The sequence below is a fragment of the Sinocyclocheilus rhinocerous genome, unplaced genomic scaffold (genome assembly GCF_001515625.1).
Source record: "Sinocyclocheilus rhinocerous isolate Xijiao unplaced genomic scaffold, SAMN03320098_v1.1 scaffold868, whole genome shotgun sequence".
NCBI lineage: Eukaryota > Metazoa > Chordata > Actinopteri > Cypriniformes > Cyprinidae > Sinocyclocheilus > Sinocyclocheilus rhinocerous.
Window position 1 is genome coordinate 56,314 of NW_015650768.1, and position 12,640 is coordinate 68,953.

General features: G+C 39.0%; 1 protein-coding gene across 1 annotated transcript in view; it reads right to left on the reverse strand.

Moving 5' to 3' along the window:
* LOC107712575 (E3 ubiquitin-protein ligase NEDD4-like) overlaps positions 1–11,921 on the reverse strand; it is a 27,715-nt gene extending 15,794 nt beyond the window's left edge. The window contains exons 1-4 of the mRNA XM_016517885.1: positions 10,312–11,921; positions 1,279–1,329; positions 769–830; positions 397–499 (exon numbers count right to left, since the gene is read on the reverse strand). Of these exons, the coding sequence (XP_016373371.1) occupies positions 397–499; positions 769–830; positions 1,279–1,329; positions 10,312–11,565 (1,470 nt within the window). The 5' untranslated portion in view covers positions 11,566–11,921. The remainder of the gene's footprint in view (positions 1–396; positions 500–768; positions 831–1,278; positions 1,330–10,311) is intronic.
* Positions 11,922–12,640: the final 719 nt, after the last annotated feature.

Genomic DNA, 12,640 nt, shown 5'->3' on the forward strand with positions numbered 1-12,640 from the left:
AAACACTGGGCTCAAGATAAAAGAAGTTCACTTCCATCTTCTTGCATGTTTTACCTATTCCACTGCCCGCGTCGCATCTTTGTCAACACAAAAGCGCTGTGTGAATGATGCCTAGCGCTAAATTTACGGTCCATCCCAGAGCGCGTCACACGTGGGTGGTTAATCACGTGCGCCGACATGCGGTTGGATCGTTCTTTTCTCTTTACTGTTATCACCGGCATATTGTCAAAGTGTCTAATTCTAACATTTGGTAATATTTCTATTCAAAATCGCGATTCCTCGATTTCGAAAAAATAAAATCGTGGCAAAACAATAAATTCGAATTAATCGATAAAATCGGAAAAATCGCCCAGCCCTATTGTCACCAAAGCTTGTGTTTGTGTGCATTATTCTTACATCCAGATTCTCGTTCTGTTCGGCTGGGTCATCCTCCGTGTCGCTGTTTTTGGGCAGGTATGTCATCTTCAGTCGCAGATTACCTTTCACCCTCGACTTGTGACTGTATCGAAAGAGTTAAACAAACACATCAACAAAAGACCTACATCGAATTACCGGAAAAAACATAGTTTTAAACATAAAACTCCACTGAAGTGTATCAGAAGTGTTGACATGTACATGTTTGAAATGAAAACAGTTCACAGTTGCATGATGTCATAGCAGGTCAAAGGGCCTTTCACAACATCAACAGAATTAAGTCAGTGAGCGTTAGGTTAAAAACCCATCACGTTTGGGGAATAAAGCATGCAGGCAGTGAAATCTCTGGCTAACCTTCTCGGGTGCAACAGGAAGTCCTTGAAAGTGTACGGCCTTTCATTGTTGGGATTTTCGGTCTGTGGGTATAAAAAAAGATCAAAATATTAGCAGCAGTCTAAATAAATAAGCATGAATTTTGCTCAAATTTCAAATTAAACATTATTCATTACAAATAACCTATGCAGGAAATAGTCTACGAAGTGTCAAGTGTCATGGATATTTTTAAGTCTTAATGTTTATGATCACTCAGCCAAGCAACACACACACACACACACACACGTATATATATAGACAGACTTTAATGTTCACAGTGACTAATAATGAGGTGCAACTGAGCAGCTCCAAAACCAGAAGGTTTATGTTACGATGCCATGTTAAAACCGGAGCTTCTCTGAAGACATATGAGGTGGACCTTCTAAAAATAACACCTACACTTAACCTACATTATTGACAATACAAGTCAGCAGCTTCTACAAAACACACATCGAGTTAAACACACAAAATATAATGCTGACAAATACTCACGGGGATCTGGTGCAGAGGAACGTCCACTTGTCCGAGGAAGTCGTCCCTCGTCTGCAGAGAATCAAGAAAACACAGAACACACCTGTCAGAGATTCTGACACAGAAACAACTGGACATACTGCATACAAAATGAACAAAATACAGTCTTACTGAGCTTGTCTGAGATCAGTCTGAACTAGAGACGCAACAATACTAAACTTCTCAGCCGATTCAGAATGATATCTGCCGATACCGATAGTTAAGAATGTACAGGATATGAAAGCTGAGGCTTAGTTTTTTATCAGACTTAAAGCACAAAGCTCTTTGCGATTACTGGATGAGAGGTGCGTTAAAGATAATGTTAGGTGAAGGGAAAACCATGGATCTGGCAACCCTGGCTAAAACTATGGGTGATTCATGGGGTCGAATAGAACTGCGTTAACAGCACTGTGTTAAGGCGTTATTGTTGCTTTAACTTGGACAGCCCTAAATTCAACACAAGAAACATTTTCTTCATGCAAATCATTGATCATCAGTTGTTTTTAAACAATTGTCCATAGTGCAGATAATTGCTTTTATCGGCCAATAACGATTATTGGCCGATATATCGGTGCATCACTAGTCTCACCGTGTTTATCTGCTCAGAGCATTTATGATTCTGAATCTATTACTATTACATCTTTTGACTTTGGTAAGTATGTAAACATAGCAACCACCCAGAACACCCTAGCAACCACAAAAACCTCTTAAAACCACCCAAAACACTCTAAAAAACACCCAGAACACAATAATATTATGAACACACAAATAAATCCTTTTACTTAATCCATATCAAAACAAACCATCATATAGGGGTGTGCGATATATATCGTCTGCGATAATATCATAATTGTTGTTTTAACGATGTGCGATATGACATTGAGTATTTTGCAAAAACCATTCAAAACATTCCTACAGAGTGCATGCATACATTACGTGAAGTCTAGTGCGAGTGCGCATTTAGAGTGTGTTCTTTCATTGCATGATTCAGTCTAAAAAAATGCATTTAGAATGATCACAAAATTCAAGATATGGGGACAGAAATGTATATATTTATACCACTTCATATAGTTATTCAATTTCACACGAAGAGTGCCGTTTTTCTCCAAAAATTACCATGATTACAATTATTGAGATGCACCTGTATATATATTTATATCATTTCATATAGTTCTATCAATAACACAGAAAGAGTACCGTTTTTTTCTCCGAAAATTACCATGATTATAAATGTAATATTGATTTTTTACAACAGTTCAAAACAAGACCTTAATTAAGAGACTTACGTTTTAGACACCATATTGCCTGTTTTTGTGTTATTTTGACAACAAAAATAATTCCAAACACAGCCACAATGCTGTTTTGCGTTTCTGAGCGTGGTTCGTTCCTGAATGAATCAACCGTTTAAATGATTCGGTTCAATCACAATGACTCACTTATTAACAGTGACTTGCTGCCACCTGCTGGCGATTTTAATTTCACATTTATAGTTTCTTTTTATTATTTAAATAATTTCAAATAACAGTATTCAATGATTTATGTTTAATATATCAAAACATTATTTATGCATTTGTAATTGCAGGTTAAATGCATTCATGTTCTGCACTAAACAGTTCTAAATGCCACTTCAGATGCAGCTTCTGTGTTTCCTCTACATTGCAAAGATGAATTTTCTTGATACTGATTTCATTTGCTTGGTAACAGCCCAAATGTCTTATTATTAATTATTTACTAATTCACTGATTAAATATAAGAATTTGACTCAAAAGATAATGCACACTTTTAGAAAAAGGTAAAAATGCACATAACCGGTAAAAATTAATTTAAACTTATTGGAAAAGATTAATTTCTATCAGCGTGAACTGACCACCACACAGAATATGAAGAATATCAAAAACTTTAGGAGTCAGCTGTCCACGGTAGTCCTTAAGATACCAGCACAATAACACACTCAGCACAATATCGTCTAATTATTGTTATCGATAAAATGCCAGAAAATATCGAGATATTATTTTTTGTCAATATTGCACACCCCTACCATCATAACACACACACACACTGGCCATTGCTTAACCCTGCTGAGGTTTAGTTAACCAGACCAAGAACAGCAGCTCATACTGAGGTTATATTCTCCTCTCTTCCTCCATTACACCTCTCATCTCTTTCATCTTGTACTCTTTCATTTTTAACGTCCACTCACTCTATCCCTCGTCTGAATTCGTATCTGTGCGCCGTTCATCTACTCAAAGTGAATTCTAACAGACATAAAGATCAGTGTGTTATAGGGGCGTAACGGTTCAAGTTTCTCACGGTTCGGTATGCATTGCGGTTTTGGGGTCACGGTTTCAGTACAGATCTGTATTGGGTGATGGGGTATTCTTAATGGGGTATTTAGACATTTCCAGCAGAGTTTGTTGACAAATACTTGAACATTTTGCCTTAACTTTAAAAAAAAGTATAGTTGAATGTTCTACATTGTGTGCCAAAAATATAAACGTTATAAACAGCACTTTTAACCTAATAAAATATGAACACAGGACAGGGTAAAATCCCAAATGATAGAAAATAAATAGAAAGAAAAGCACAAAATAAGTGTCAGCCTGTCAGAGGTGGAATGTTCTGCAGGAACATCTGAACATATTAACATGTTGCTGCCATTTTTTTTCTGTAAATGTTAGGCTCTCATTATTACAATCTTTATTACATTTCATGTTCATAAATGAATCAAGAAATCCAAAAACTTCATATATTTGTTTATTTACATAGCAACAAGACACAATAGCTAAATTTAAAAGAATTCCAATTAATGTTAATATTTTAGTCTATTCATTACAGGCAGGGTAGGCGATTTGGTTCAAAAACATGTTCTGCTGGTTGAAAGTCTCTTCACATCCCGATAGCCAATCACTAAGTTAAGTGGTCTAAATGTATTTATATCATCTGTGGAAGGCATAGGACCATAAAATGTTCGTCCAATCATATTCCTCGGTCCGAGGACTGCGATAGGCTGTTCTACCTGCCTGTCAACGCATGTATTTGCATTCCTCCACGTATTTCCATTCCATTATGCTATTGCAGATGGAGCAAGAATGAAAGGCGTTAATATTGTAATATTATGCACTTTGTACTGTAACGTTTTCTCACTGGTAATGAGACATGAGGCAATCTGACAGCGCTGATGTCGTCTCTCATCGTGTCGCTAGTTTGCCTCTGCTCTGCCTGTGCGCGGTCATGTGTTTTGGAGGAGGCGTGGCTTTGGAGACTGATTATGCAGGGAGGATGTGATCTTATGCTTACAAAACTAGCTTGCTATTGCTAACCTCTCCGAAATCACCTACTCTACCTTTAACACTGCTGCCGCTTAACAGAGATAAACAACTATCTTCTTCTGTGTTTTGTTCCTGTAGTTGACAGCGCCATCTAGCGGATTGGCTGTGTGGTTGCAGAATGACGCACAGACACAAACACGAGACAGCAAAGCCTGTGCTGTGCATTTAGCTGAAGTTGTCACCGATTTACTATTTTGGTGGGGGGTTTGGTGGTGTATCGCCTTTTTTTGGGTTTGGTTTGAATATTGTTACACCCCTAGTGTGTTATGAAGAAATTGACCTTATCTGAGACTGTACAGTGCGTTCATTGTTTACAGAGATATAAATACACGTGTTATATATAAACAAGGCTTTATAAAGGTAGACTTCCCCGTGGTCTATCCCTCAGACTGCGAACGAGCTGCAAAAATAGAGAGAAGGTAAAAGTAGGCCGAGAGAGAACGCGAAAACAAAGGGAGCGCGAAAGAGAGAGAGTTTGTTTTCGGAACAAAATCATTCCCATCCTAAAACCTTTTCCAGCTGCCGCTATTCATTTCAACGGTTGGCTTTCATACTGAGCTTAGAAGCATTTTAAATACATTTTATACCACGTTTTATATACATGCTGTCATTACGCTAACCGAAACAATATGACAAGTTAAATACACGTCACCTAAATGAGGCGTAAAAGCCTTCGGTGTTTAAAACGCTGTCAGATGTTTCGTTTTATGGTAGTGAGGGCAGAACGAAATAACGACTGACCTTACGCTAAAACGTGTCCATCTACATACAGCATATGACTTCCTAGCAAATGACTTGCTCGCTATCAAAAGGTCGTTCAGGTTTTTACAGCACTTATAAAGTCATGATGATGACTAAAACACATATCTTCCCTCGTTCTTAAGGCCAGCCTCACATATTCCTGTTTGTTCTGTATTCGGGTCAAACCACAAAGCGGTTCTGCCACTCCGCCGGGCCCCAGATGAGACGACAGACTCGCTCTATGTGCCCCCGTGTCAATGAAATGAAAGCGAGTTGGGAGAAAGCTCTGTTAGTATCATTATCTGTTAGTTATTATTGAGCTAGATATGACACAAGCTACTACATAATTACATAGTTTTATTAAGATAAATGGTTTAATTTAATATTAAATCGTTTTTTTAATGGCTATGAGAGTGTATTTAGCATTTTTTATATTTTTATACAACTATATATTTATTTTACCTTATAACAATTAGCCTTCTACCAAATACATGTCAGTCCCCCTCTTTCAAACTGCAAAAAAAAAAAAAAAACTAAATTAAATTATTAGTAGTAGTAGTAATAGTAGCAGTAGTAGTAGTTTATTTATGTATTTATTAATTAATTAATTTGTTTTTGGCTCAGCATGAGGGATATTTCACATATATGATTTCCCACATATATATATATAAAAAAAATTTTAAATTTAAAATAAAAAAAAATTAAAATACATGAAAATGAAATGGAAAATAAAATGAAATGATTGATAAATAAAATGAATGCAAAATAAATAAAAATGTTAATAATAAATTAATAAATGAATTAAAATAAGAAAGAAAGAAAGAAAGAAAGTGAAAATGAAAAAAGTATAATATAATAATATATGTAAAATGTATATAAAAATTATATAAAATATCTTTAAAAATCCTAGACAAACTTCTGGAAAAATTTTCACTGAGGTGAAAGCTGTTAGGAGATGTAAAAATTGTGACATGCATTAATAGTACTGCAGTATATTATAGTATAGCATAGTATAGAATTGCCGGAATGCTGGCAAAGTATGCAAGAGTAGAGCAAATATAGTAGCAGGTTTACTACAATAAACTACGGCAAGTACACCACTTTATCCATGGTGAAACAAGGCAAAACGTTAGCGAGGCAAAAATGGAAAACTGTTGTCAAACTATCTGTATACGATCAGACCCGTCTGCCCCGGTAATGAGAAGGAAAACAGTAAATGATGCCAAACGTTTGAAGAAACTTAATGAAGGAGGCTCAAAGTGAACCATTTTCTGCTACAAGAGGAGCGTGACTGTGGGTTTACTACTGCAAAACACCTGACAAACATTTCCTCACGATCGCATCACATCTAAACGCTAAAGACTGTGCTCATTTCTGATCTTCCAGGAGATGTTTTATATAAACTAAAAGACTAAAAGGAGTTTGTTGCATTTCGATTAAAGATTATAAAAAAAAGACGTTTTTTTTCTAAACGAAAACATTATAGTGAAGAGTCGGGCACAAAAGAACAAGCACAAAGTCTCAATCAAGCAGCTGTTACAGAGAGAGATCTAATTATTTTCATAAATCCATTAGGTTTTCAAGCACTGTGGGAGGAGAGACATCGCTGAAGAGATTACGAGTGCTGCGCTGTTGACTGATAAGAGCTAATCAAGCACAGAAAGTGCTGTGGAAAAACAACACATTCACACACTACCAACCCCCCGGCGCTCGTACACACACACATCTGACAGCTCTTTAATGCTGCTTGCATTGACCTTTGGCAGAGGTCACACAGTCATGTGCTAACCGTTCCCGTCAGCGAGCACAAGGTGTGACCGTGTCCTTGAGCGGGAAACAGAAGAACCGTGATCTACAGTTGGACACGAGACCCAATCTGGACCTGCTCTATGCATTTCTACAGCAGAAATGTCTGTTTGGTCAGAGGCCTGGAGAGAGACAGGATCGTGTCAGCTTTCTGAACGCGAGCAAACACTCGAGCTAGATTACAGGAAACTACATAAATTACACACATAACACATTGCACAACTACTTTATCCTTCATGTTCATTTAAACCAGTGATTCTCAACCTGGGGACTGCAAGATGACTTAAGATAATGTAGAATAAGACAAAAAAGCAGTAAAGTACGCCAAAACAGCTAAAAATGAAGATGTACTCTAACATCATATTTTTTATTTACTTTGTTCCAAAAAAACTGTTATATATATATATATATATTTTTTTTATGAAGTAGAAACTGCTGAGAAATTGCTATTAGTCAGTACAATAATTACTATTATTATTATTCTTAATAATAATATATTGATATTCTAGAATTATAGAAGTTAGTCATTTTCATTTTAATTTAGTTCATTATTTTACTTATACTTTTTAAAATTTACTTTTTATATTTTGCCACTCATAGTGGATTTTTAGACCTGATAAAGGTGAGGAAATTAATTCAATCTTAAAAAGCCATAAATATTTAAATATTTTTAATTTACATAAAAAAACGAATTGCTATGAAATTGCTAATACTCAGTAATAAACAAACAAACAAATAAATCAATATTCTGGAATTACAGAAGTTAATTATTTTAACTATTTTAATTCATTTCATACTTTTACTGTATTTTATTATTTTTATATATTGCCAGTATATACACATTTTTATATATCATCTGTAAATAAAAAAAGTTTGAAATTTGAAGAATGTTTGAAGTAGCTTTGTCAATGCAACACAAGTACCAGAATTTGGGGGGCACTGAATATTGTTTCAAACAACCAGGGACCTCAGACTCAAAAGACGTTTGCTATGAGTTGCATTTCTTATGTGTAGATACCATTTGACTGTTGAATCAAAAGCAGCTCATAACATAACACACTGAATCAAATTACTCTGAGAGGTTTCCAGATCCCCTGGCTGAGCACCAGCTCCATTTATTTGGAAAAGTGATACCAGGTAGAGTCCTGGACCATCATTATGTTATGCAAGATCCACAATAACTTTAGTGCAGAATATTGCATGCAGCTATGGAGCTGAATGATATTGTATTGTATTGTCTTGCTGTTGCAGCCATTTACCTGAAGTACTCTCTCTAAACATCTGAATGAGCTATGAGAAGAACAATATGTTCAATGTGTTTGAGATGGACAAACAACCAGCATGCTGAAATTAGAGCCTTGAGTTTAGATTAGATTACATAAGAGTGCAGCAGCAGTAAAGGTAACGGCGCTGTTAATTCCTTGTGCGACCCGTTTCTAACACACTGTAAAATCAGAGACAAACAGAGTGCAAATGAAATAAGCGCAGTGAGCGAGACACCTGATGCTCTGAAAACATACCAAGGCTAAGCGAGCACCCGCTGGGCAGCGAACATGTTATCCTTTACTGCAAAGGAACCGCGTGGTTTGGCCCCCATCTCCCTGACACTCATCCTCTCCCCCATCAGCTGACCTTTGGCCCAACAGCTGACAGACAGCCATGTGCAGCCCCTGCATATCATGTTGAATCCTGAGAGCTCGCCAGCGTGGTACTCGGCCAGACTAACTGGAGTCAAGCAGAGTATTTTCGAAGCTGTGTATTTATAGACCTAGGGCTGTGGGGAGGCTTAGGGACCGCTGTCTATAATTATTCCAGAGGTAAATACATACAGTGATCCCTCAGAGTGTTAACAAATTATTAAAAACTGGAAAAGCCTCTAAAATGCAAGGTGCATGCAACTGGTTTAACCACAATGCATTTTTAAAGTGCTTGTGTATAAGGCAACCTATCTAAATGAAAATGATACCATAGGTACATATACAGTCAGTCATCACTCAGAGTGTTAACAAATTACTAAAAACTGAAAAAGTCTGTAAAATGTAATATGCATGTAAGCAACTGGTTTAAATACAGTGCATTTTACAAAGTGTTTGTGTATAAGCCAACCTATCTGAATGGAAATTATCCCATAGGTACATCCATACAGTGATCACTCAGAGTTAATAAATTAATAAAAACTGAAAAAGCCTAAAAAATGCGACATGCATGCAACTGGTTTAATTACAATGCATTTTTAAAATGCTGGTCTATAAGCCAACCTATCTAAATGGAAATTATCCCATAGGTAAATACAAACAGGGATCAAAGTGTTAAATAAAAAAAACTGAAAAAGCCTCAAAAATGCGACATGCATGCAACTGGTTTAGCTACAATGTATTTTTAAAATGCTTGTCCATTAGCCAACCTGCCTAAAGGGATTTGTACATTGCAAATACATTCTGCTGAATGTTTGCTCGCAATGATACACATAATAACTAACAAATGCAAAGGGACTGAAATTAGCTCCTGCAGGCTTGCTGGTGAAGACTAAGAGAGGTTATATATATATATATATATATATATGTGATCCTGGACCACAAAACCAGTCATAAAGGTCAATTTTTTTAAATTAAGATTTATACATAACCTGAAAGCTGAATAAATAAGCTTTCCATTGATGTACGTTTGTTAGGATAGGACAATATTTGGTCGAGATACAACTATTTGAAAATCACATATATAGGCTACTGTTACACAAATATAAATAATTGCCTGCAATTTATTTGGGTATTTCACAATCCTATGTTGAAATGATGTGTATCTGCATATCTTTAAAATTGAAAAGCAAAGCTTTACATGCAAGATCAAGGGAAGAGAAGTTTCTGAATAGTTATGTATATTGTTCAATGTTCAATTCATAGATGTACAAACACCTCAACTAATAAATGACAAGAAAACAATCACCGCTATCACTGGAAATATACAGCCGACTCTACAAATCATGTCTTCACAAATCTACTCAATCTGAATGCAATTTTAGGGCAAAATACTATTTACACTCACTGACTTTAACTTTGCATGTTTAAAAGTGCAAGATAAAACTGAGTAAGTGAATAAGTGCATTCTGATTTTTCACTTGCTAATAGATGAAAAGGCTTACGGTATCATTTTTCTCCGTGCAGGTTGGAACATGATCCGTTTCACCGTTTATGCTGTTGTCCTGCAGGGTGTTTGATTTTCTTGCACTTGTGCCGTGAGATACGTGGATGTGTACGTGCGGAGGGCCATTTATGGAGTGCACATCTGCAGCATTTGAAACGCGACAAGAAATCTCAGCGTTCGCACAGGGTACCTCCAAAGAAATACTCCTGTGAAGGATGTGATGTGACCCTTTTCTTGAGGACTTATCCGATGTCGGAAAAGTGGCGTGTCTTCTTTCCGTCGACGACGGCCTTCCGCTTGGCAGCATGCAGGCTGAGGTGCTCCGGAAAAGCCTGGCTTTCTGGGGTTCCGGGACGTTGTCGGTTTGTGGGCCCTCGAGAAGTTTGGAACAGTCGATGCTAACCTTTGTTTTGGCCAAACTTCCTTTCCCTGAGGGAAGTGGTCGCTGGCTTGCGAAGTGCAATACAACGCTGGAGTGTCTTTCCGTTCGCTCTGGTCCTGGCGGTTGCTCCGGAGGAACGCTGAAATGCACAATAGGTTTGGCGTCCCTGTGTTCTGCTGACGTACTGGTTTTGGAGAGCCGCAGACCATTAACTGCAGTGGCGACGGATCCCTTGGATGTTTCATCGTGCGACGCATCAACGCTGGACAGCTGCATCTGATGTGAGGTCTGAAAGGAACTTCGCGCAGATGGAGGCAGCGGAGGAATCATGGGAGACACTACCGGACTGACGGGGGACGCGGGCGGCGTGGTGCATGGGCTCCGTGGGAAAATCACCAAGGATGAGCAACGCCGCAATGGTGCCCTCGCCTTCCGCCGAGAGATCGGCTTGCGATCTGGGACGTCCGCTTCAAATATGCTGTTGCTGCTGCAGTAGCCGGCATCGCTCGTGGTGCTGCTGCTGCAGGAACCTCCATCCCCGTTTCCGCTCTCACAGCTGGCGAGCTCTCCATCTCCTCCGCAAGGCTGCAAGGAGATCTGCAGCATGCTTTTCCTGCTCACGTTCACCTTGGGGATAAATACAGTGGAGTGCCGCTGTAAATTACCGTACTCTGGTGACAAGGGTGGCAAAGCCAGAGCCAGCTGTCCTGGAGTCACCTTCATGTGGAGGGAACTCTGCACCAGGCCCTCGCTAGAGCTACGGCCAGTATTTGTAAACCCGCTTTCCTCGGAGCGACCGGTGCAAGTCTCTGACAGCGGGTCGGTGTTGCTTCTCCGCGAAGCAAAATGCAGTCGCAGTTGTCGCGCCATGAAGTCAAGCTTCCCGGGGATCCGGTGGGACGCGGGACATGGCAAAGCCAAAACAAGAAAGTAAAAAATGACCAGCAAAAAGCAACTGCTCCTGGTCCCGTTCTGCGATTGCAACCATTAGCGGTTGCACATTGCAAAAATAGCAGCAGTGACAAGCGGCATTCCTTCTTTGAAGCTAACAACCATGACAGGTCAAACGCACCATGAAGAACAGCTCAAGTTCTCTGAAGGATAATGGCGAACTCCGAGAGCTTTACTGAAGCAACTGCTTCAGAAACCCTGCAAAGGGCTCTACTGTGCCAGACCTCTGGAGTGCCTCAGCTGTGCCTTCTGTAGTTTCGCAAGCGCCGATTCAAGCACGGGTGCCCTCCCTCCCCCAGCTGCCGGTCACCCCCGTGCAAAAAACAACAATCTGCATGCATGCCAGGATGGAGGTGGAACAGCTCACCCCGTTCTAGCCAACCTCGACTCTTCAGCAGTGGCAGCCCAGTGTCTAAAGTTTCTAGTGAAGTTGCACCCCTGCTAATATTTTTACCCCACCAGGATAGAGATACAGGAAATAAAGAGGAACGGGGTTTGGCATAATTTTAAGCTTTCTCAAAAGCATCCACATACAGTACGTTGGAGATACGTGGGGAACAGGGTGTTACGAGCTGCTGAAACCGCCAAGCTCGTAAACTGAGAGTTTGGCTTATTTCTGCACTTCCAACCATGCACGGCTTGAACGCATGATAGCTTCATCTACAAATTTGAAAGTAGCAGAAGGAATCGAGCCTGTTTGTGCCAAAAAAGTGCCTCCAAATCAAATACTGAGCTTGTTGTGCCAGCTCTCATATGGACATGCGCCACATCACGTGTCATCTGACACCCACTGTTGCAGCCATTTAAGACCATGCTTCTGTCAGAGAGAAATGCCATCTCATCAATCAGGGTCAGTTGCACGAGGGGTAATTACAGTTACCACAGTGCACAGGACCAGTACGGGAAATCATCCTGCTCACAGCATGAATGTAAATTAAATATAAATGAGTCTGAGTCAGGGATTTTTTGCATTTTGTGCACTTGGAAATGAACA